At 36.5% G+C, this 24229-nt stretch overlaps 1 protein-coding gene across 1 annotated transcript in view; it reads right to left on the minus strand.

The window, feature by feature from the left end:
• Positions 1 to 21027: 21027 nt before the first annotated feature.
• The window catches only part of FTO (fat mass and obesity associated), a gene marked incomplete at both ends in the record, with an annotated part of 62161 nt that continues 58959 nt past the window's right edge, over positions 21028 to 24229 (minus strand). The window contains one exon of the mRNA XM_009084978.1: positions 21028 to 21152. Coding sequence (XP_009083226.1) covers positions 21028 to 21152 — 125 coding nt within the window. The remainder of the gene's footprint in view (positions 21153 to 24229) is intronic.

Raw genomic sequence — 24229 nt, forward strand, 5'->3', positions numbered from 1 at the left:
GGCATGCAATTTTTTTGATGTGCTATTTGGAAACGTATTAAATTTTCAATCAAGGTATTTGTTTAAATTAAGAGTAGATAAAATCACAAAGGCAAAACTTATCTTCATTATTAAAGGGTATAGATTTATAAGTGGCACTCCTTTCAGATGAAGGAAATACATCCTCTTACTAGAGTATTCTCTTAGCACAATCCTTGAATCCAGCTCTGAACATCCACTGAAATGTGCTTTTGAAGAATGCACAAGATGAATGTCATATTCACTCAGCATCCATAAATCAACTTGAATAATTTAATACCTGTTGAAATTTTCCTCCAATTTATTACATGAAATAATAACATGAGAAGTAATTACAATAAAGAAAAAGTTCAGGTGCAACAGCGTTAGTTCAACATCTAGGATCAAGTGTCAGTGGAGATTAACAAATTTCATTCATTTTATCTCCAGCACTGGAGACACACTGCTCCTAGCTTTAATAGTCAGGAATGTCTGTTAGTTAAATGACTTTGTAAAGGCAGTCAAGTGAGGGCAGACAGCGACAGTTTAATTAGGGAGCTTGCTATAACTCTATCTGGGAGCTGTAGGCACTGGACTAGAACAAGTGTAAAATGGCACTCAATACTGACTAGCAACCCCTGTTCACCCCCCAGCCAACAAAAACCCTCCAACACAAAAAAAAAAAACAAAAACCCAAGAAGATACTTTTCATGGCAGGTTCTCTCATTTATTCTGGCGTCAGGTTGGCTACAGGTGAACAGGAGCAACGTAACCGCTGCAGCAGAAGAAAGGTGAGGTTAAGGGAGCAATCATTTATCTTGTATTGATTTCTGGACACTATGTCCTAGATACATTCCAAGATAGAATGACAGCTTTCTGTTTTGTGTCGGTAAGAGAAGAAAATGACTAGCACCAGTACCCATTGTTTTCCTATCATATTTCCTTTTAGAAACATGCCACACTTAGATTTTCATTCAGACAAGGAAATCCAAACAAGTTTATCACAGAAAAGGAGGGTTAGGGGATGGTTAATCAGCCATTTGTCTTTGCTGCTGGATAGTTGGGAGTCACAGGGTCAAAACCGAGCACAATTGGACCATTTGGTTTTATCTCAGGTAACCCTACATCTCTGGTAATTGAACCCATTTCACTCGGTCAGAGTTCCTGTCACTCATATTCAATGTCTGTCATTACTGAGAAATGCTTCATGACATATTACACTGACAGAACCACCACTGCAAGACTAGAAAGAATCCCCAGGCACCAGAAGTAGAAGACAATGGAAGCTTCTTTCAGACCAGTGATGTTTAACATTTTATGTGCTGACATTGTGACTGTAACCACAATATAACGAAAGCCTAGCAAATGGAAGATCAAAAAAAATCCATAGTTTATCTGCTTCAGGGACTAGCAGGCAACATCAGAAATAAAATGAACTGGCAGCTCCAAGGTTACTTGCACATAACATTAAAACCCTTTGAAAAAGTTGTATTTATAAACACACACTTAATACTGGACTTCAATATGATACTGATTTTATTTCTGGCAGGCTTTACAATTATTGCACCTCCCTTAACTATGGGCATCCAAATACTTTTCTCTCTGCCACAGTTTCTTTACTTACAAGCTGCAAACAGTAACAGGAGCATGACTTGCACACTTTCTGATTTGCTGAAGACAAGGGAAAACAGCCTAACTTTTTAACCCTCTGAAACCTTCTGTACATAGAAATTCTAAATGCAAAAATTCCAGTGTTACCCTCCCACTTTTCAGCTTTCTAATCCTTACAAGTGATGCTCTAATTTATTTTTTCTGTAGAGGCATTACTTCACTTTGCTAGGTCACTGCTGCTGTGTTTGACAGGCACACAACACACTCCACCACACCTGACTTCATCAGATACATTCCAGCATCTTCCTGGGACCATACAATTTTTTTACAGGATCTTTTTCAGTCCATGGGCTTAAAATTCTACAATTGTATGAACTGCACATCAACATTCTATTAGCACATTAATTAGAAGAAACAGTGGATGGAAAGCTGAGAAACATGGACTGGGAAATAGGGGGGAACAAAACAAAAATGCAACAAAAGACACGGAAATTTTCATTGTCATCTTCGTAGGTTTAACTCAATTTTAGCTTCTTTTCAGAAGAATGTGGAAGAAAGGTATCTAACAAGTCATTTAACTGAATCTCTTCAAGTAACTGATGTGAAAAGTGATTTTACCATATTAAAATTACATTTCTAAGAAACAGCTTTAAACTAAAAGAGTTACTAGGTTTCCAAGACTCTTTGCTAAGTTAAGACTGTATTAGCTACAATCTACTATTTGTAGCAGTTTGTTGTATTGGTCAGTGATGTCCAGACCAACCAGTGGAAAGAAATAATTTCTTTCCATCCTGAGCACCCTGAATGAAAAATAAACAGGATTCAATTCTACTCCCAAACTTGGTAGAAGTCCAGAATTTTGAGATTATTATATTAAACACTTATCGCTTCAAGGCTGAGGCAAATACCAAAGGAACATCAGTAGTGTGAACAGTTCGTTTCCATCCTAGGATTATAATGAATTTCACACAGAATAATGGAAAAATATCCTTAAACTAGATGTTTCATATTTTATTGAATCAATTTTGATTAATTTATAGGATTAAACCAAATTTTTTCCACTGCTCTCATGCAATATGTGAATATCTGAAATAAAGAGCTGCTAGGAATTCCGAGATCAATACGGAACTTTAGCATTATTCACTATCAGCTACAGAAATTTGAAAAGATAAAGGCATCTTAAACTATGAAATTGCTTCATGAAGATCTGAGGATATACTGCCTGAAGTTAATAAAAGTTCTAATATCAAGTGCATTATTTCTAAAGCAACCATTATTTTCCCTTTAAGAATAAACTGTATTTCATTGTGGAGTACATTCACACACACACAAAAATCTTAAATAGATTTAGAAACTACAGTTTGCAGCAGTAAAAGCAGTTAAGATGTCCAATAAGAAATATATGACAAACAGCAGCACAATAATTCAGCCATTAATAAATCTGGCACAATAACCATTATCCTGTCATAAAGTAAGATAATACATCACCAATCCCTCCATGCTGGACTTTATACTGTATTTATATGCTAAAAGCCTTCTTAGAAGCAGATGCTTCAATTCAAAGCTCCAAAACCCCACTGATATGTACTGGTGTTATTCAACTATCTATTTCTGAATACTTCTATACATAAAGCAGTGAGCAGATTTTGGAGTACAATGGCCAAAGAGTCAAAATGAATGATATTCAGGTCTATAGCTTAGCAGGGAAAAAAAAAAGTGTTGCAACAATTTTTCTAATCCTGAAATACCATTTCACCAAATGTTCCTGTCAAGGCATGGTTTAATTACCTTGGCACCCATGCCACTTATAATCACCTGTCATTAGTAACAACGCCTGCATCTGTTTACACGTCTGTCAGAAATGCCAGCCCAGCTCAAGCCTAAGGATGAGACAACTTTCGCTAGTGCTTGACCCCAGATGTGGAAATCTCACCCTAAGTTTATCTATGTCCAGAGTGAAACATTTCACAACTTTCAGCTGTAAAGAACACAGTGCTACAATGCTTTTGCCATACTTCTTTCCCAGCATGGATTTTGCAAACAAGAGGTTTCTCTCCTTTTCATTGTCATATATATATTTCATGGCAATTTCATCTAAGAATTTCAAAGTGCTAGATAAAGTAGAATAAATCACCTAATCTATACTAAAAAGAATTTCTGGAGGTATAGAGCAATTATACTACCTCTTTGCATCTCAGGATGTTTATAATGCAGGAGGACAAGGCAAGACAAGACAAATTCTGAATGATATTCTGGCAAACTCTCCTTACTAGAAAGACTCATTGCATATCAATTCAGTATACATACCAGGAAATCAGGTATGCATGCACATGCATGTTGGGTGGTGGGGCAGTAACATACTAAAATGAGGGGAAAAGACTATCTTGATAGTTTTTATAATTCTATGACTAATACTCCTGGAGTCAAATAAATAGATTTTTCCATTTTTGTGCTATGCAATTGGAACACTCACTATAAGCTATTCTAGCTAGCTAGCAAATATCTCTAAAACAAGTAAAAAAGTAGATTACAAAAGCCATTTTAGGGCTGTGTCCTGCAAATACTCTCTGTTGTGGTACTTCTTTATAACCCCAGCAAGTTAGCTGTGCCTCCAGAAGTGTTTGGAAGGATCAAAACTCTTAAGAGGTGTCAGCAATGCCCACAGAATGGATGCACATGTATGGCACCACTGGTATCACTTCATTCTCACTCCTGCTTGAAGGACCTGAGACAGCTTTTTGCATACACTATTTCTGGCAAGTTAAAGGACCTTACATCAGTTCTTCTGCTGGCAAATTGAGAAAGCTTCTTGTGCAAGTATCTTCACATCTTTATAACGCTGAAAATAAAAGCTTGCAGATATTACAGAAACATGCAGCCATGGTGAGTAGTACAACTTGAATGCACTTTCTATCCTTGTAAGACACATGAAACAAAGCCAAGAACTCTTTGGCTTTACATTCTAGTGAAATCCAAACTGTTCTGAACGATTATAAATGGTTACTGTTTGTCTTGGCTCCTACCTATATCAGATTCAGACTGAAGAATCTTAGTGAAGAAATTATAAGGGATAAAATGGATATTTCTAAATTACAAGACTGCAATTCCAGTGGCTCAGTGTATCAGTTTTCTGTTTCATCTAAGTCTGCTGTAGAGAAAATTGTGGGATCTGACAACAAAGGATAGAAAACATTTACTTTCATGAGCCAAAAGCTTCTTGCGTTGATTATATTGAAGATTAACCCCCTGCAACAAAACAGATGAAGATCAGTTACATTTTGCTAATGACTCAAAGGGGCATAGGTTACCAACAGAATAGCTACAGCAGAATTTTAAAGTGCACCCAATTAGAAAGGTACATAATGAAATTAAATTAATCCAACGCTGAGTTTTAATCCTGGAGTCATGTCTGTGTTTTTCATGCAACTTTTAGGTTTGGATCTAAAAGCTAAGGTGAAGCAAGCATTGCTATTATGTCTTCTGTTTGATGGGGAGATGTAACACTTAGCACTGACAGACTATCACCACTTCAAACCAGCAGCCTTTGTTTATGTTGGGTGTTTTATGTGACATTAATAACTTCTTGGCCAGATAGCCAGGCCATGTTGGTGACATGTTAGCCGTCAGCACGACTCACATCCAGAGTGGAAGGAGAATGCAGCATCTGTGAGTGTAACACAGACCAGTATTGCCAGCTTTTGTTTCACTCTGAGTCAATCACCAGAATTGGATTAACAAGAAGAAAGACAATCTATTGTGCATAGGATGCACATCAGAATGAAAATTCCTTCCTCAAGGTTTGTACCAAACTCATAACGGAATAAGCAACACCATAATCACAACTTCAATTGAAATATAAACCTCACAGAAATATTAACACTGATTTACAAAGCTTCCTACAGTTGCTAAAGTTTGTTGAATGGTGAGAATAATAACATGTGTGTGTTTGACAACCAGAAACCAGTTAGAAGTGTTTCAGAGATGAGGCTAATCAGTGCTTCATGCATGCTTCATGGCAACCCATGCAAGTCAATGCACCCATCAAGGCAACAATGACTGCTACCCTTACTCATCAATAACTGATTTCCTAGAAAATAAAAATATTGATAGAGCATTTGTCATTCTGTAAACTGAGAATGACAGTGCTTAATGCACACAGGACAAGACAGACAAGGATCATTTACATGGTCAAAAGCTTAAATCACATAATTATTAATTTATTAGAGATTACTCTTTATATTATACCTTCTCATAATACATGATGAAGATGCCTAGAAGAAATTAATTCATACTTTTATTTTTGACTGAATGCTAAGCAATTTGAGTAACATTTCAAATTACTGGTTACAGAAGCTTACTGACTACTAATCATCAAAGCTCACAAAAGTTATGCCTTTTTCTGGATGTGGCTTAGTTCCATGTACATAAACCTAGACTTTTCTCCTTTCACTCCATTATTCAACTGCAATAAAAGTTGGGATGTTATAAAAGAATCACCCAATTTCCAAGCCACAATTTACACTGATACAGAACTACCTGAAGCTTATGGGTACTTCCTCCCATGAGACATATTCAACCACACAGGGGAAAAAAATCCCTAAGTTGTATTATTTGTAAAAGCTTATTATGATTAAGCTCTTCCCTATCCTATAATGGAAACAATTATTACCAATATCTGTCCCCTAAAAGTAAGCTTGTGGATTTGGAATTCAATTGTGAACCATCTGGTTATAGTTTTCCACCTTCCAGCATTGGTGCTGATAGCAGCTATACACTGTAAAATGAAGTTTGAAATAATTTCAGCAACATACATAGCATTCAAGTAACAAAGCCCAAAAGTTTCAGCTTCCTAAGATATTTCTGCATTAGAAAAAGACAGATGACTCCTGAAAGGTAAGTTAGCATATCTGTAACCAACATTACCCCAGTATAACAGGACATAAAGCTTGCCTTTTGCACCATTAGGTTTGCCACAACAAATGAGACACTCTAGGTGATGTATAGCACAGGAAAGCAACCACAGCTGTTTGCTTCTGTAGAGGAGGACGTAGGTGCTCTGCACCTGAGTCTGCAAATATTTATTAAGCCCTTAACAGTGAGGTTGTGATGTTCAGAACAGCTACTGCTGAAAACCATTATCTATGGATAATTAACTATGTCAGGACACTGAGGTCCTAACATGAGGTCCTCATAATTCCCCACTAAGGGAAAGACAGTACAACATTATTATAATATATTAGTAATATTTAACAACAGGATCATACTAGTTGTGTTTTAATAATGAAGGCTGAATACCATAGCAGGGTTGAAATTAATATTAGTTTCTGATAGTGCAGTTTTAGCCAGGCTGAACAAACTCTTGTTTTTTGTTACTGCTAAGCAATGTGATACACCAATAGACAATGACAACACCTAATTAGAAAATTATTTTACTTATAAATAAAGCATTTGTGTCCTTACAGGTTTAATTATTATTAATGGGGTTTTTTCGTATCATTTGCCAGCAGAGGTGGAAACTTATGGGGAGGAAAAATGAAATGGAAAAAAATTTATTTTTCACTCAACCAAAATAACTCACTTGAACTTTGGAAGCCCTTCTGGCTTTTTCAAGCATTTTTTAGAAACAGCTAGGAAAAAAAAAATTTCATCACGCAATAAAAAGCCTTTTTGACACATGAAGACAAAAGCTTCAGGCCGTTTATTAAGACTACTTCCTACTGTGTTGGGCTTTGTTTTATCTCATAATTAAAATCACACCTGAGCTGGGCCATCTGTGAGAGTGTATTAAGTTTCTTACAAAACATGAAAATCCTTTCATTTTTTCCATACAAACGCCAATAAATCTTGTAGGGTTATTTTTGCGTGTGTGACACAGAAAAATAATATGCTTAAATAAAGGTCAGGCTTTGAGCAAAAATGAGCAGGCAAACAAAATTATTTTTCTGTATTCATCATCAACTGCCCCTCATAATATAATTGATACATTTTTAAAAGTATGCTTAAATTTAAAAATAAAATCTTTTATAAGTGTGTATATATATGTAGATTTGACATCATGTTATTTTCCTTGCAGTTTCTTTTGTAGGACAAAATTAAAAATTAGCAAAAAATGAAGGATTAGAATTCTCCTTATCAGTTAGCAATTAAGAGTGTGTAGAAAAAGTCAGTCAGCACTTTCCAAGATCAGCATCTATGTTAGCATGCTAATGCCTATGCTAATAGGATCTAGTGAGAAAAAAAGAAAAGCTACAGATTTCATAAACATAGGTCCTACATAAAGTTCAAGGGGGGGTTGGTTTTGTTTTGAGGGATTTTTTGTTTGTTTTGGTCAGTTTCTTTGTTTGCTTTAAAATACTCTGATGACATAGCAAAAGGATTTCCTTTTACAGAAGAACATCACAGAGCAAGAGAAATCCCTAAATATAGTCCAAATCCATCAAACCAAGAGTGTCTTCAACAAAGCACTTCTGTGTGCAGAGTTAAACTGAAAGACTAGTGACAAGAGGACCTGAAATCATGCTAGAAGTCAGACACAGACTTACAGCAGCTCACCTTGATTGAACATGTGAAAACTCAGTTGCATCAGTGAACCTTTTACATTCTTTTGCATTCTTGAAATGATCTTGGTTCATACTTCTGTTGATCCAGGAACCACATACATATCATCATATTTCTTAATCATGTCACTTTGATTACACAATTAAATTTGCATAGTATTATGGTAGTCAAGCAAACCTGCTCGGAAAGTTTTCTACTTCCCAGCTAAGCAAATGGCTGTCTCACAGAGAGAAAAAAAAAAAACAACAGATCAAAAGGCCCTAAAAATGTCAGAGAACAGCAATTCTCTATCTCAGAGTAAAAATAAAGAGCAAGGTATGAGGATATTGTGAAATAAAAGATGATAAAAATTATTACACAACAAAACATCCTATATAAGAGTACACTAAGAGAGATGAGTAGTATTGATGACTTGTTCTCATGGGTGAACTGAATGAGCAAATGGTCAACTGTGTTCAGCACTCCATTGATTTCACAAGATTCAAACTGCATAGAGGTCTTTCCCCCATGCCAATGGAACTTAAAATTAACAAGCAGAAAACTAAAAAAAAAATTTTTTTTATATTATAACAACATTAAAAACCCCACAATTTCTTGACACATTTTGAAGCATTAAGCTTCAAACTGATTTGCACAAACTTATCACTGATTTAAATCCCTTTTATACTTGTGTGTGTGTGTATATATATATATATATATATATGAGCTACAAAATTATTCTTATCAGCAACATTTAAAAATGTATCTGCCTGTGAAACCAAGTGGTTTGGGTCTGACTCTTAAGTTGTCCTCACTCCCATTTTACAGCTACTTCAATGCATTTTCCTAAAAAACAAGCTTGTAATACTACAGTTCTCTTTCCAAATGCAGTTTTTCCATATCAAAGTTAGTCAGAAGCCAAGAAATAAATGCACTTCATACTGATAAAAAAGGTTTCAATTGCACAAAAAGGATTTCTTATATTTAAAAGAGAATGACTTTGTTAATGACAATTTTATGTCTCAAATTAAAACCATAAAGACTCTTCACATCAGCTGTGTCTTTCTGCGACAGTGTCACAATAAAAGTCTGAGATTCCATCACAAGAAAATGTGAAGGATATTTACCAAGATCTGTGCTCTGATTCTCTTCTCAGTCACACTAACTTAAATCAAAGTAACTCTCTTAAACTCGGCAATATTGCAATGGTACAAAATCAAGCTGGGAAAAGATGATGACAATAATTCAGATACATTCACATGAATTTAAGCAAAATAAACTCTTCATTTCTGGATACTCAGCGGCTGACTTATCCTTTAGGAAACCAGTATGGGTCATCAAAATTTTCAGATTTCTTTCTCATTCCCAACCTTCTCTACCTACACAAATTCATGAAAACTATACTACAGCAGCTGCTGCATCACAACCTCCCAGTTGTGATGCAGAATCGTAACTGGAGGAATTGCTTTGGTGATACTGATGGATAATCTTTGGAGAGAGGTTGACATCTTACACCGTAGGAGGTGATGATGTAGATGACCAGGTGAAGCAACCCCACATTAAATGGGATACACTAGCAACATGTACAATTTTCCCCCTTCTCTTCTGTGGGAGACAAGGAGAGGATGAAGCCAAGAACGAACTCTACTTCTGAGAAGCAAAGCCACTGGGTCTACTCTTCAGGCAATCCTGTTTTTACACCTGTCTTTGCCCAAGGCTGTGCCTAATGCACAGCTTCTCTCTAAATAAACTGAACAAATAGAAATACAGGATTCTGGTCAGTTGAAACTTATGAGTTTCTTCTGGGAATAAAGTAAAATGTGTGCTGTTGGTTCTGGGAAAAGAACAGACCTCTAAAAGATACCACGAGGCACTTTTACTATAAATTTCAAGTGAAGAGCAATACTTAACACACATGAAAAGTATACTAATTTTCAGTCTCTAATCAGCCTTTTTTTTCCTCCCTTTTCAAACATTTAAGAGGTCCAATTTACAATGTCAGCACCATTTCAAAAATTTTTCTTCCCTGTCTAACGAATGATCAAAAATAATTAAAACTGAATGAAGACTTAACGAAGTCAAAACAACCAACCAACATATATTCAGATATATTATCCTTACTGGTTTTCATTATTGTGTTTGCTCATTTTCTCCTCAATTGAATTCATAACATTTACTCATTCACAATGGGTCTGTACATTCACATCTGCACAGCGGTTGCCTATGGAAATGCATTAAGTATCAGCTTTCAGTGTTCCTTCTCATATGCCCTCCCAGCTGTAAATGAGGTTAGGAAGCAACACTGTAAACACAGCAAAGCCTTTCGAAAGAGAAAAGAGTGGAAGGAGGAGGAAAAAAAAAAGCCTTGCAGGAAATTTGATTTGCACTTTGGTTTTATCCTGAAAGGAACACTCAAAGCTTCACAGCATTTAAAACTATTGAAATACAAAATATTAAAGGGAAAGACATCAGAATAAGGCATTATATTCTATGGTAGTCTTGTATTATTATTATAAAGAGCAGAATAAGGTATTATAGCAATAACAAAAGTGTACTAGAAAAATATAAATAGCACTGAATGCTGAGCTCATTGTTCTGAGTAGTGAGCTGCTTTATTTTTATTCTTTCCCCCTCTTTTTTTTTTTAAAAGAAAAGGTTTGCAATTCCTTCAGAAAAAAAACCCAAGACACACACACACACAAACGCCATAAATAATACCAATATAAGCCCATGCTAATTTATTTGATGTGAAACTCCAACACAAATTACTTAGCAGCAAAATCACACCTCCCCTTTTTGTGCATGCGAAATAAAGGCGAACAGATGTGCTCTTCCAGACCAAGCTCCTGCTACAATTAAACCAACAGTCATTTTACAAACCAGCCAGCTATTTCATGTGCCTCTCCAGCACTAATCATCTTTCCTCCAGCACCCCAGCCCAACAGAACGGCGAGTTATTTATAGAGTTATCTATCTTGCACTTTGCAGATGATGCCTAACATTATGACAACAGTGAAAAGGTCTCCGTACCTGCCTACCTAAAACAAGTTTCTGTAAAGTAATGAATAGAGACAGCTTGGGGACTATCCACCTGCACTGCCTGCCTTTTACTGCCTGCAAAGTGAAACCACAAGGGACTGGCAGAAGGTACTTGTCTGACAGGGCCAGGACAGCCTTTCTCCTCAGTGACAGCCTGGGCCTAGCCTCTTAAACCTGACCCACCATAATTCCTTCACAATGCAGCAGCGAGGCAGCTGACAGTAGCAGCTGCACCTCCTAAGCGAGATGGATGGAATTTTCATAACTAGTTCCCCAAGTTACATTTTACCTTCAAGATAATTTATGAGCTGCTGTGGAGCCTTGAAGAGACAATATGCTTGCCATAAAATTAACTGTAACAGTCTTGTAGGTTATAATTAACACTGGGAGGGTAGCACCAACTGGATGAAACACATGGCATAATTGATGGTGAAACTGGAAATTAAGGAAGCTAACAATATCATTACTGTGCACATCACTTTAGTGAAACCTATGCTTTCCAGGGGTTAATTACAATCCCCTTCCAACGTACACACTCTGACAGGGAGTGGATGAGTGTCACAGCTAGGAGGAGGCAGCTTTGCTGGCAAGGCCACCTTGCACCTGGACTGATGTATATATTGTTTTTTTGCCTGGAAGAGATATACATGTCAAAGCAGCAGCACCAGCACCTGAACATCTGGCAGCAGGCACACTGTAGCTTGGAGATAGATGATTGCTCAAGCCTCATAGAATATTTCATTTTCACTGTAGCCAGCAGACTTAATGGCAAAGAAGAAAAAAATCCTCTGTGAGATTTCACTTAATGGCACACATTATTAATTTAAATGACTTGAGCACAGAAAAACATTTTAACTTTATATTGCTGTAACTTAGCAGCAAATTAAGATTTTTTTTTTTTCACCAGTGTATTATCATCTTGGCTTATTACATCAGTCTTTAGAAACATGCAGAGCAATCTTTTTAGCATCTTGCCTGTCAAGGGAATACTGAACTGAAGATGCAATGCTAGTGAGCTAGTTAATCAGAAGTAATGTTATAAACTGCTGCCATCTTTGGTAAGGAGAACATGCAATTCATCTACCTGTATCTAAGACTCTACTCTCTAGCCAAGGCTTAAGGAATCATTAGTGAAATATATTTTTTTGAATCTCCCAAATTATTTTAATGGAACTTTTTTTTTGTCCCTGGACAACATATGTAAAAATGCACAGATAAATGATGCAACAGTGTCACCTACAGGCAAGCAAAAAAGTTGAAAACTTTCTCCAACATTGCACCCTCTTACCTCTCCAATCCTTTCCCTCCCCTCCCTTCCCCCCTCCTCCAACCTCTCCCTCAATCCCTAATAATACACATAATACACATCTGGATTTGGGGATTATCCATATCTCCAAATATAAAAAGAAGGCCAAATACCTAAAATGCTTTCAGGATGACCTAATATAAAACTTAGATCTTTTATGCAGTAAACTACACCTTACAGTAAACATGCTGTGCAGCTAGCAAGTCATCTGGGCTGGAGTGGGACTGCTTTCATTTACCAAAATAAGACAAAGAATATGAAAACAATGCATACTATGTAATAGATTCCTAAATATTCTGTTTTCACAGAACATCTTCAGCTTAAAAAATGCCAACATCCTTTTTTTTTAGCTATTTTAAACATCATCATAGTTTAATAATTCCACAGCAATGATATATTAAATATTGAAAAGTCAGACAAAATAAATGGAACAAATAATAATAGCCAAATTAAACTGTTCAATTGCCCAGAAGATCTCATTAGCAGTGAAAATAAGCAAGTAAATCTAATTCTGTTCTTCAGTCCATCTTAGTTTCTCTGATTAGTAGATACAACTCCAGCTCATTCTTTGACCTCCCTCTGGACTGCACTTGCCTCCCATCAATGCAGTTAAGATTGGCCAATAATTTACCCCTCCTCTCTGCCAGCATATCATTAACTGCATGCACCACCAAAACTTTAATGCAAGCAAACTCTAGAGCAATGCAAGAGACTAACATTCTCTTTTTGCCCACAGTCAGCCACGATATTCATTGGTTTATCACCACCTCACAACCATAGTCTAGACTGCTTAGAGCTTTGACAGCATCTTGCTCAGTTTCTACATCCATTTAATTTTTGGCTGCTCCAAAAATGCCAGCAAGGGTACCAATTAGTGTCAGCTGCAGCAGTTGCTTTATGTGATATACACACCTGCCTACTAGGGTTGGAGAACCGATGCATTTTACATAGGCCATCAAACACAGATACCCAATGGGAATAATCTTTGGCACTATCTACCTGAACCTTATTTAAAGCACTGACCTGAAAACAAAAGGCTTTGTATTTCACTGCCAGTCCCTGGAGCCATCAAGTTCTATATATGTGGAAAAACTTTAATAACACAAGGCTGACAGCATTTAAGACTTAAGTCATGAACTTACATAAGCATCTGCTCATTCATGCCTCGTGGTACAACAAGATCAGCACACCATTTGGCTAGGCAAACTCTTCATGCTACTGTCTGTTTTGTCAGTATTGGTAACACATACAGATTATTTAACACAGATCCTCCAAATTAAATTTATTTAATTCAGCTTTATGACAGATAAAGCTGTGACAATAATAGTACTAACATCATTAACAATAAAGTCCTGCTTGAACAAGGCTTCCATTATTTTAGAGAAGACAAAACTCTGTCTTCAGATTAATTTAATTTTAAATGCTAGTTTTAAACAAAGTCATAGTTCATACTAAGTTTGCCAGTAGTTTTATAGACATGTTACATACCATGACATTAGTACATTTTGCTGAAGGCAAAGGAAAATATGGATTGATATTATAGAAGAAATAAACCTCAGTGGATAAAGTGAAATAAATTTATGAGAATTTTTCATTCACTGGGCCAGTCACACTTTATCCCTAGTTTGTAACACCAGGTACTTAACTAATGTGGGCAGCTACAGCTCACAGTCCAACACACTGAATTCTCCCAGCTTTTCTCCTTTTCCCCTGCCTCTGGCAGACACCGTTCTGTCCTACAGGAACGATGACAGCTGATGCTAATGCTACTTTGTGGTTCAACTGTCTGATGATGTGGCTAACACTTGGTCTCCACAGATTATACATTTGTCACCTCTGTGATTTAGTCAATCTCCACTATCCTGCAGCCTGGAAATGAAATAATCTTCATTTCCAGCATTCAGGCCTCCCAGTGGTAGTGAGCAAACCATTGTCAAACCACTGGAAAAACAAGAGTAACTGTCTTTCTTGTACTGCAATTATGAAAGCTTACATAAATAAGGAAATGTCACCCATGCTGACTTTAAAAGCCTGTCCAGGTGAAGTAAAGTAAAATCAAACATGGAAACAATAACTCATCAAATGCCCTCTGATTGAGTGGGAAGACTCTTTATCACTTTTGTTTTGAAAACTGCAATTGCACTAATAATAAGGACTAAATTTGTGTTATTTGTCAGTTTTGGAAGTGCCATTGAATTAACTTTTGAAAAAAACAGCTAGCATAACAAGAAGAAAATCATGAAATCAGAAATGGAAAATGTCAAAGAAGTTTGATTCAGCAGTTATTCAGGGATAGGATGATGCATCTGTCTATGGTTTTCAGAAGTAAACCATTAAAACTGAATTAAAATGATAAAGTAAACCCTCAGGGTAAACAATCCCTACCACATGCCTTAATGAAAGAGTCTGATACAGACAAAAGCCACAAAAAGCCAAAGTCCTGCAACTTTATTAGACTAATATGATCTGTTTCAGATCCCTACACCACATAACACTTGTGCACCATATTCACTGGGTATACAGTGACATCACAAGGTAAGAAGCAGCATTTTCTGTAAGTAGTCACAGCTTGTAAACATAGAGTCTTTTCAAGGGTAAAGGGTCAAGACAGTTTCAAGGAACAGCTAAACAGCAGTGTTTAATCAAGCTGCATTTCCATTGTTCTGTAGAGTACTTGTACCTATTGATCCCAAGCTTGGCTGCATCAACAACTCCTCCATACAAGGAACACAGGTGAAAGATAGAGGCAGAAAACAGGAAGGGTCACGAGAAGCAAAAAAGGTCTGGTAATAAGCAACTGGAGAAAAGTCAAAGGTCAATCAAGGCAGCTGATGTCTAAGCATAACTACAGCAGGAGACCTGACAACTTCATTGAAGCTGTGGTGTTTTCTCCAGTTGTTTGAAAGCTGCAAGGTTGGTTTTTTGTCTGCCTCAAAGCATCTTCCTTATTAATATACAGTATTCAGCATTGCTATCTAAGCCACAATTCACTTTCTGTACACCCTCTAAGTACATTTACTTTCAAAAACCTGTTTTAGATTACATACTTGGTGCTGAAAAATTTCAGTTTTTCTTTTAAGGAGCTCACACACACATAAAATATGAATATCCAAGAATACAAATTTAATTTTCTTTTTTTCTCCCTGTGACTTCCAAAATGATGAATCAAATTTTTGTCCATGCTTGTTGCTAACTTATTAAGCATCCATTCCAGCTGACACACACACTGTCCAGAGAGGACAACTGTTACCAAAAGAAACCACTGGAGAGCATTCAGCTATATGTAGAGATCCTTACTAATTTCAGAAATATGGATACTGGATTTGATAACATGAAAAAACAATCTGTCACTCTTATATTACACAAAACAAACAAAAGTTTGAAATAACCTGAATACTTTCCCCTCTCTCTGCCAGACTTTGGTACCTCTGCAGTTTGTCTGTTAAATTTTTGGAACTAGTGTAGCTCCCATTGCAGCAGTTTCTAAGGAGTTCACATTATTTCATATACTTATCATCTTGCCAGGCCCATGAGTGTGTAAAAAATTTCAGTATTTGCCAACCAGTCTTTCAACTAGTATTATTACATTTCATTTCAAAACTAGCATTTAGTGAGTTCCAGAAAATACACAAAGTCTGTGACTGAAGGAAAAAAAAAAAAGCTCCATTTTTTCCCAAAGCCAATACTAACTTCTTAATCCATCAACTTTTCTTCCGTTACAGAGGAAACATGTTCCTTCTTTACATCAACACCACTTTCTCCTACCAGGAGCTAAAAAGAGTGAAATCTACCTCAATTACCTTCTTAATTATGATCGAAAATTCCAAGAGGTTAGACATAAAGAAAAAAATTAGCTTTTTCCTCAAAACAGAAAATATATAAAATCATCCCATCTGTATCTCATTTAACATACACACTATTCTAGGATTCCACTCTCAGATTCTTCACTGTCCTTGTTATAGAACCAAAGAGCTTTATTACAGATTAAGACTCTATTGTCACACTAGGTACTTATAATCTAAATTCCTATATAAATATCCACATAAAAATCCAGATTTTACTGTTCAGAGTCAAGACTACATCAGTAGTATAAGTCCTCACTGTAGCTAGAAAATAAAAACATACCTTTACATAGTTATGCCAAAACTGTGAGACCTAAGAACAGGTTTGACAAAGGCAAAAAATGCTGAGGAATTATAGCTCAAGTCTGACTTGAAACCTGAAACTAATATGATTTTCCATGAGTAAGAGGTTCTTTCTTCCAACGCTGTGCAAAGATGGAATAATATAACAATTCTAGAAATACAATGACCCAATCTACAAAATATTATGGGTTGTAGAATGACCTTATAGATTTTTTATTGTGTTATTTCAATGATGCAAGGTTATAAGTTATTGATTCTTACAAGATATAATCAATTAACACTTTTCTGCTGTTTATCTCATGTACCAGAAGAAATTTGTGCTCACTTCTGTACAAATTATTTATTGAATGCTTATTCTGTTTTCACTCTGTCAATTTGTCATTACATGATGATTTAAGAGAAGTTAAGATTTCAGAATTTGGCTAAATAGCACAACTATGAAAACAAAACCATCATAAATAATTTTATCCAACTTTCCACTTCATTATGCCTCTCTCTAAAACTTTCCATTTTTCAGTATCTGGCTGAATTTCACCTAAGAGAAATGGTATAATTTCACTGAGGGAAATAGCAAAATGGACATGAGAGTCTGTATCATAATAAAACATTTTAGACTAATAAAATATTTCCATTAAAAAAGGCATATTTTTGTAATGGTTTAGTTAACCATATTTTTTCCCCAGCAGTCAATAATTTCAATGCAGTTAAACACTACCCTTTAAATTAATCTATTGTTGATTTATTGATGACAAATTAGTTTGGTAGTAAAAGTATCTCTATGAAAAATACAATAAAAACCTACTAGCAATTAAGTGCAGTATCTCATGGAAACTTTAAAGACCATATTATTATAACATGATACAAGTTCTATTCGGAGAAATAAGAACTACAATTTTATTTAACCATAGCCCAGTTCTCTTGGGCATTTACTGGTCACGGAAAGTGCTACATTCTCTCTTGAAATTCAAGTATGTTTTTATTTTTTTTGGTAAAACTGTTTCTGCATGATGTAACAACTTTTCTGGTTCCAGTTAGAAAGCAAAATAAAAAATACCAATAACATCATCAATGGGGAAAAATGAATCAGGTGCAGATATTGAACTGTACTTTTTCATCCTTTGTCTCACTTTTCAAATGATAATTTCTTCCACAGTCACCATTAAATCTTGATCTATTCCAGCTCTCTGTATGGGTCATTGATTCTAGATGTACCATGGTTATTTTTAAATGTTTCCCTTTCGTAGAGAAAAAGAGGGCTGTCTAGAGCCAGATGGGTAACTTCACACTTCATTTATCAAACCCAATACATTAGACTCCACCCTCTCTTTCCCACTATTGCTGTTAAATTTCCATATAATTTGGTAACAATTTTCATTATCATACAGTGACCCTAAAAAGCCTATACAGGTTTGCATGGTTAGGCCAAAATTCACAGCTGTTCCCTTCACCCTCTATTTGTTACAGTAGATTCTAAGGTTCCCCTCCCTTTATAAGCTGAACAGTGACCTTCTGTAAGCAGAGGTCAAGAAGGGGTCAGTTCAAAGGGCTAGAGCAGCTCTTTAACAGCTATAACAACCTGTCCATCAGGCACTATCACGCAGTATAAACAAATCTGGGGCTTTAGAAACTCTGGACCATTTCTGTTAACACTCAGAGGACATTCATTGAGTCCTGCATGAAGTATTTTGGATCACCACCACTCAGAGAACAACTTGAATCCCTACAAGACCTGCCCAGATACTTGAGATACTGATGACATCTTGGCATCAAAGCTATATGAAATGGTGAGCCACAACACTAAGCACACTGCCATGTGTTTTGGACTGTGGGGCTGAAATAAAATCTTAAAAATTCATTTCAGTTGGTTAATGTGCAGAAACACTAGTACAACTTTAAGCAAGTAACATGAGGCCATGCTCTAACCAAGTAGATACACGTCAGAACGGTTCATATGACTTTCTCTGAGAAAGGCTAATTTTCTAACAGTTGAACTAGTTTGTATTACCAGTTCCCACCACGTTTACAAATAAAACACATGAAAGAACAGAATGACTACATAACTCTTCAAAGACCAAGTGCAGTGCAAAGTTTTTTGCCAGCTGCCCTCCCTTCATTGACCTAAATTTCTTGAAGTTGTACTGTTCATAATCTGCTCTCTAATGCACAATGTAAGGTAATTAGAGTCATCTGTATTTAACTTCCACAGGAAAAAAATTCTATTATCTAATCTAGCTGATCCCCTGATAGCCTGTTGAAAGTAAAATACTGTAACCTATTGCCTGCCCTTTGACAAGTGCTAATTATTTCCTGTCCAAGCACATTTTTCTCATGTAATTCCAAAGTACACAATAGACTGATCTCTAAAACATGGGCAGTCCTGCTCGTACCACGGCGAACGTTTTATAACTTTCAGCACCGTGTGCTCGATGGCTACCACAGCCAGTGTTTCATTCCAGACATCTAACTGGAGCTTTGATGAAGTAAAGTGAGGTGTATGGTAACAGTCTGTTTATGCAGATCATATGGATGAGACTCCCAGATAGGTCACCGGAATGGGAAACATCAAATGGAAAGAAAAAGGATTATGGATATTTAATACTCAAAGGACATTTTCTTTCAGAACTTTCAAGGCACAATGCTCTTGAAATTTTCTTTCAGGTGTTTAGTTTTAAGAAGATCTGCACTTCATCTGCTTGTGCCTCTCCCTACCCCCTCCAAGAACTGCAGCATTGCTGGGTCAGAGACGAGGCTACGAATCCAACTGCAACCCTGGCTCCAGTCTCAGAGCACTCTGAGCAGCAAGCAGAGGCCACGAACACTGAAACCCCCATTACTGTTTAATTTCTCCCAATTGTCATGATTCCTGATGGCTTTGTACATTAGGAAATCATCCTTTAACTAAATAAACACTAAAAAGATATTCCACTCATTTCTATTCTGCCTCACAACAAAGCTGCGTGTGTCCCACAGAAAAACCTAAGTGATTTCCTCTGTTCCCCATGCAAACAAAATGTTTGCATTATTCAGTAAGCATGGTGATGGAAGGCAAAAAAACTCAACCCTCCACATCCCCAAAAAAATCCCTTCAATTCCTGAAAGAGAAGAAACTAAAATCCACATGGTCATATGGACAATATTTTAGAGCGACCTTACTCTGAGATCTTAACTGAATAATATACAAATAAACATCCCACACTCATAACATCACAAACTTATAAAACACATCCTCTCATTTGTAGAGCAATTATATGTAATAACATTTCTTTTTTATCCACATTTTCTAAAATGTTTCAAGTCCACTCATTGTAATCATTTCGAACAACAAAGACAGTCAAGTGTCAGACCCAAAAGCTACAGATCACTTTCTAAAAGCAACCTCTTAGGATTTTCAGGAACTACACCAAGAAAACACAAGAGAACTTCCTTAACTGGAATATTTAGTGCAGGTAAAAAAATCATGCCAATTAAATGCTGAATTTGAATAACAAAAATCTCACCTAAAAATACATTTCACTAAAAATTGTATTTGATTTTAAGTAAGGGCATCTGGTTTTAAAGAAAAGCTGTATATTTGGTAGAAATATTTCATAGACTGCTAGACATTTTATGTAAATATCATAAATAAGAAAATAATAAGACTATAAAATGAGTATAAATCTATAGCTAGAAATCTATAGAAAAATCTATAGAAAAAGGTGCGAATAAGGTGACATCAACTCATTTAGCAGCTAAAGAAAAGGACAGGAGGTGGCATGTGGTGGAAATTCTCTTTTTCCATTCATCTATGAACAAACTAAAAGGATGGTGTATCCGTAGCTTCTGAACTGCATTCATCTGATTACACTCCAGCAGCATAAACCTTTCCAAATAAAACCAAACAACTTCTAAAAATTCTGAAGAGCATCACCTGATCTACTACCATGGCAATGAGTTCTACTTAAGAACTCAAGTATGAAAAAACAGTCACATGATATCAACTCGAGCACTACAGACATTGATGCCAATCTCACCCAACACAACCCAGTTAACACCACCAGGACCCCACAGGAAAATGTCAGGATCATGAAGAAAGCAGCCAAGAAATGTATCTATTAGCACGGCATGGCAGCAAGGAGCAGTGCTCATATTGTCAGCAGTATGTGGAAAATCTTGGGGCACTGAAGGTGACACCACTCCTCAAACATGAATGCTGCCTACCAAGCTATTACCTGTAGCCTGCACCATATGAGCACAGTAAGGGAGCAGCCTACCCCATAAAGTAACCCTGAAATCAGAAGCAGAAACACTGACTACTCCACTCAAGGAATTACCATTTGAACAGTGAAAATTTTGACTTTTTTTTTAAAATTTCAACTTTCCCCCTGCAAAGGGATTCATGGGAGGATTTCTCACCTTTCTGTCCATTCTTTGCGCAGCTTTTGTCGCTCCTTAAGAACCAGCAAGAAGCAGCTGATGGTTTCGTTCCTTTGCTCCTCAATTTGTTGCTCTTTTCTAACTTCAGAGAGGACCAGACTTGTCTTAAAGGGAGGAAACACATAAAAATCATAATCCAGAAATAGGAAACAATGTGTAAAATTAATAAAAAGCCCATAAGCAAATAAGGACAGTAAATCAATAGCTTTTTTTATTACAGTTCCACTGATGACAAATCAATACAGTAAATGATGGTTAGAAATGGCCACCATATATTTGGTATTTAATCAATATACATGGCACATAAGGTAAACCTTAAAATCTCATTGCCTTAAGTATCACAAGACATTGTGCATTCTAGCCATCATTTTCTTGAGGCATAGCTCTTTTCTAAATATCATCTTGTATCAAATAATATCAGAAGTATTTTCCTCAACGCAGCATTTGTTTGGGGGATTTTCCCCTCTCCTTTGATCCTTGGTAAAGCTAATTAAGGAAATACCTTTTTGTATTGTATCTTCTGAAAGGAATTTCTGATGACGTGCCCTTGTTCTCTATCATTAAATATCTCAAGCGAATAAGTAGTAAAATGCTTTCACACAAGGAATAAATCAAAAACTGCTAAAAATTACACATGTATATATACATGCAATGGATTTAAGTCATCTGTGAAGTAGGATGACACTTGGTCTCTGCAGATCAAAAGTTACTGGCCTTCCCAAATGTTGTGCTGAAAGTTAATGTTGATGTACCAAAACTGCAGATCACCTTCATCCACACAGCAAGCTAACGCCAAATCCTTCACTCCATCTTTACCTTCAACTCCTAATTCATACATCATTTTCTCCTCTTCTTTCTCCTACACTTCCCCATATCTGCCAGCTTGAGAAGTAAATGATGTGTGTTGATACTCATGCTACTAACCAGCCACATGTGCTGACTTGATTTGCAGCACTGTAACTCGCACAGAGATTGAGAGTCAATGTCACAGTCTTCTCCTTCAGTGAAGATATTAAATGGACTTTTTTCACCTTAACCAGCCACTCAAATATTTTTGCTAGTCTAACCTTCAGTCACATGTTCTGCAAATGTACCGAAGTATCTAAATGCTCTTGGGAAGGATAACAGAATGGACAGAATGTTTGTACAAACCAATTCTTTTCACCCAAAAGGAGGCAAAAAATTAGTTTTTAACCTGAGCAGTTGTGGATGTGATTTTGAAAACACAACTTGAACATAACCAAGAGTTGCAATTCTGATTCCCAGTATAACCACTCTTATAAGAGCAACGTTATAAAAATACATGGCAAATTGTCTCCTCAACATCACATACACATTATATTCTGCCCTGCCCAACTAAAATTCCTCTGGGGATTCTGTGAGAGAAATGATTGTTATTATCTTCAGTTTGTGAAAACTATCCTTGTTCTGACAGGGGGTTTGTGCCACAAGAAACATGCAGATTCTACATTTCTTCAGCTATGTAAAGTAGCAGTAACATTGCTATTGCCATTGTTGTTCCAAGAGATATGCACGACAGGGTTAATAGATACTGAAAGCAATTTTATTACACCACCATCAGATGACAGAGCAAAAAGCATCTTTCTCCCCACCTGCCAGCTCTATCAATTGGCCTACCAAAAGGCATTATTCCATGATACGGGACTTACACATCAAAAAGAAAGTTTTCTTTTAAAACCCCAAAATGTTCAAAACTCTGTCTATACAGATCACATTCTTGACCCTGCTTTGACATTACAAAGCAAACAAAAAGCCAGAGAGCATTTTCAGATAAGGATTCCCTGACATGGGTTTCCCTTGCACTGACCTACAACATCTTTTCCACAAGCTCTAATATCCGCCAACTTCAACAATCCTGACCTTAGAGCCTCACTTCCAGCAGCTGCACAGTTTAAAGCAGGAATTGATAGAGGACTTCAGCATGTGAGAACACACTCACACGAGATGATGTACCTTCTTTAATTGGTGCAAATTAACACTCCTTGTCATTCACAATAAATATACCTACTAAGGCTTTAACTCTTGCGTTTATCATGTACAAGACTTGACACTGCACTGCAACTACAGTTTGTCTCTGTATTCTAGGATTATCAGACCGTAGCCATACAGCTAGGCCACAGTCCACCAAGATTTACCTTTCAGAATCCTTGGATGGCCATATTAATCACAATGGGACATCCACAGGTTTTGGTGAGATGCCTACTTCTCTCCAAGATTGGAGAAAAGTCCCAAGTTTAACGACGCTATGCCTCACAAAACTGAAAGTATAGTCATTTGCAGGCAACAAACATCAAGATCCCCTAAATAAGTGATTCACAAAGTGCAGAGTATGGAAAACTGGTAATTCCTAAAGAACTGTCAGCTAAAATCTGATGAAAAGATGATGTTATTCGAGTATTATCACTCAGAGATGGGTGACCACTTCTCCAAGTATTCACAATCACATGAATCACTCTTGTATGAATTCTATTGACCTGGTCAAATTGCAACTTTGGTACTGAGTTCCATTACCTAAAGTCCCTCAATCTACAGGAACACCATAATTCTGGAAACTGAACATAATTTAATTTTTACTGAGAGGACAATTATATTGCTTGAGCCCTCTGTTAACACCTTTCATTTATGTGGTGATGTACATAGTTCAAGTCAAACGCATAGTTTGACACTGACATCATAAACGCTTCTTTATTGAGCCCTTTAAGTACAGTTGCAGCTACCTGGAGGGTGAAATAGTATTATTAAGCAACATACAACAACAATACATAGCAATTTAACTGATTTACTTGTTTTCCAAGAGTGCTGAGGGCAGTAAGGTTACCTGGAATGTGAGTGCAGGGCTTGATGTGTAGCTTTTTTTAGAGGCCTTTCTTAATAACTTGCAATTCCTATAATCTCAATAAAACTCTCAAATTGTAACAAAGCAGCATTCTGGGTAAAATAACATAAAATGTGTTCCACTGAAAGTTTTCTTTTCCATGTAACTTGGTTTGAGATTTATTTTTAACAAGGGGATTCAATATATACCTTGACTGATAAAGGTCAAGGGTTCAAGAAACTCGGTCAAAGATGTTATCAGCTGGGAAAGCCATTTCCTCACATCAACACTGATAAAAATCCATCAGAAACCTGGCTGATACCACCTCTGCTCTAAAGAGCAGGA

The sequence above is a fragment of the Acanthisitta chloris genome, unplaced genomic scaffold (genome assembly GCF_000695815.1).
Source record: "Acanthisitta chloris isolate BGI_N310 unplaced genomic scaffold, ASM69581v1 scaffold24511, whole genome shotgun sequence".
NCBI lineage: Eukaryota > Metazoa > Chordata > Aves > Passeriformes > Acanthisittidae > Acanthisitta > Acanthisitta chloris.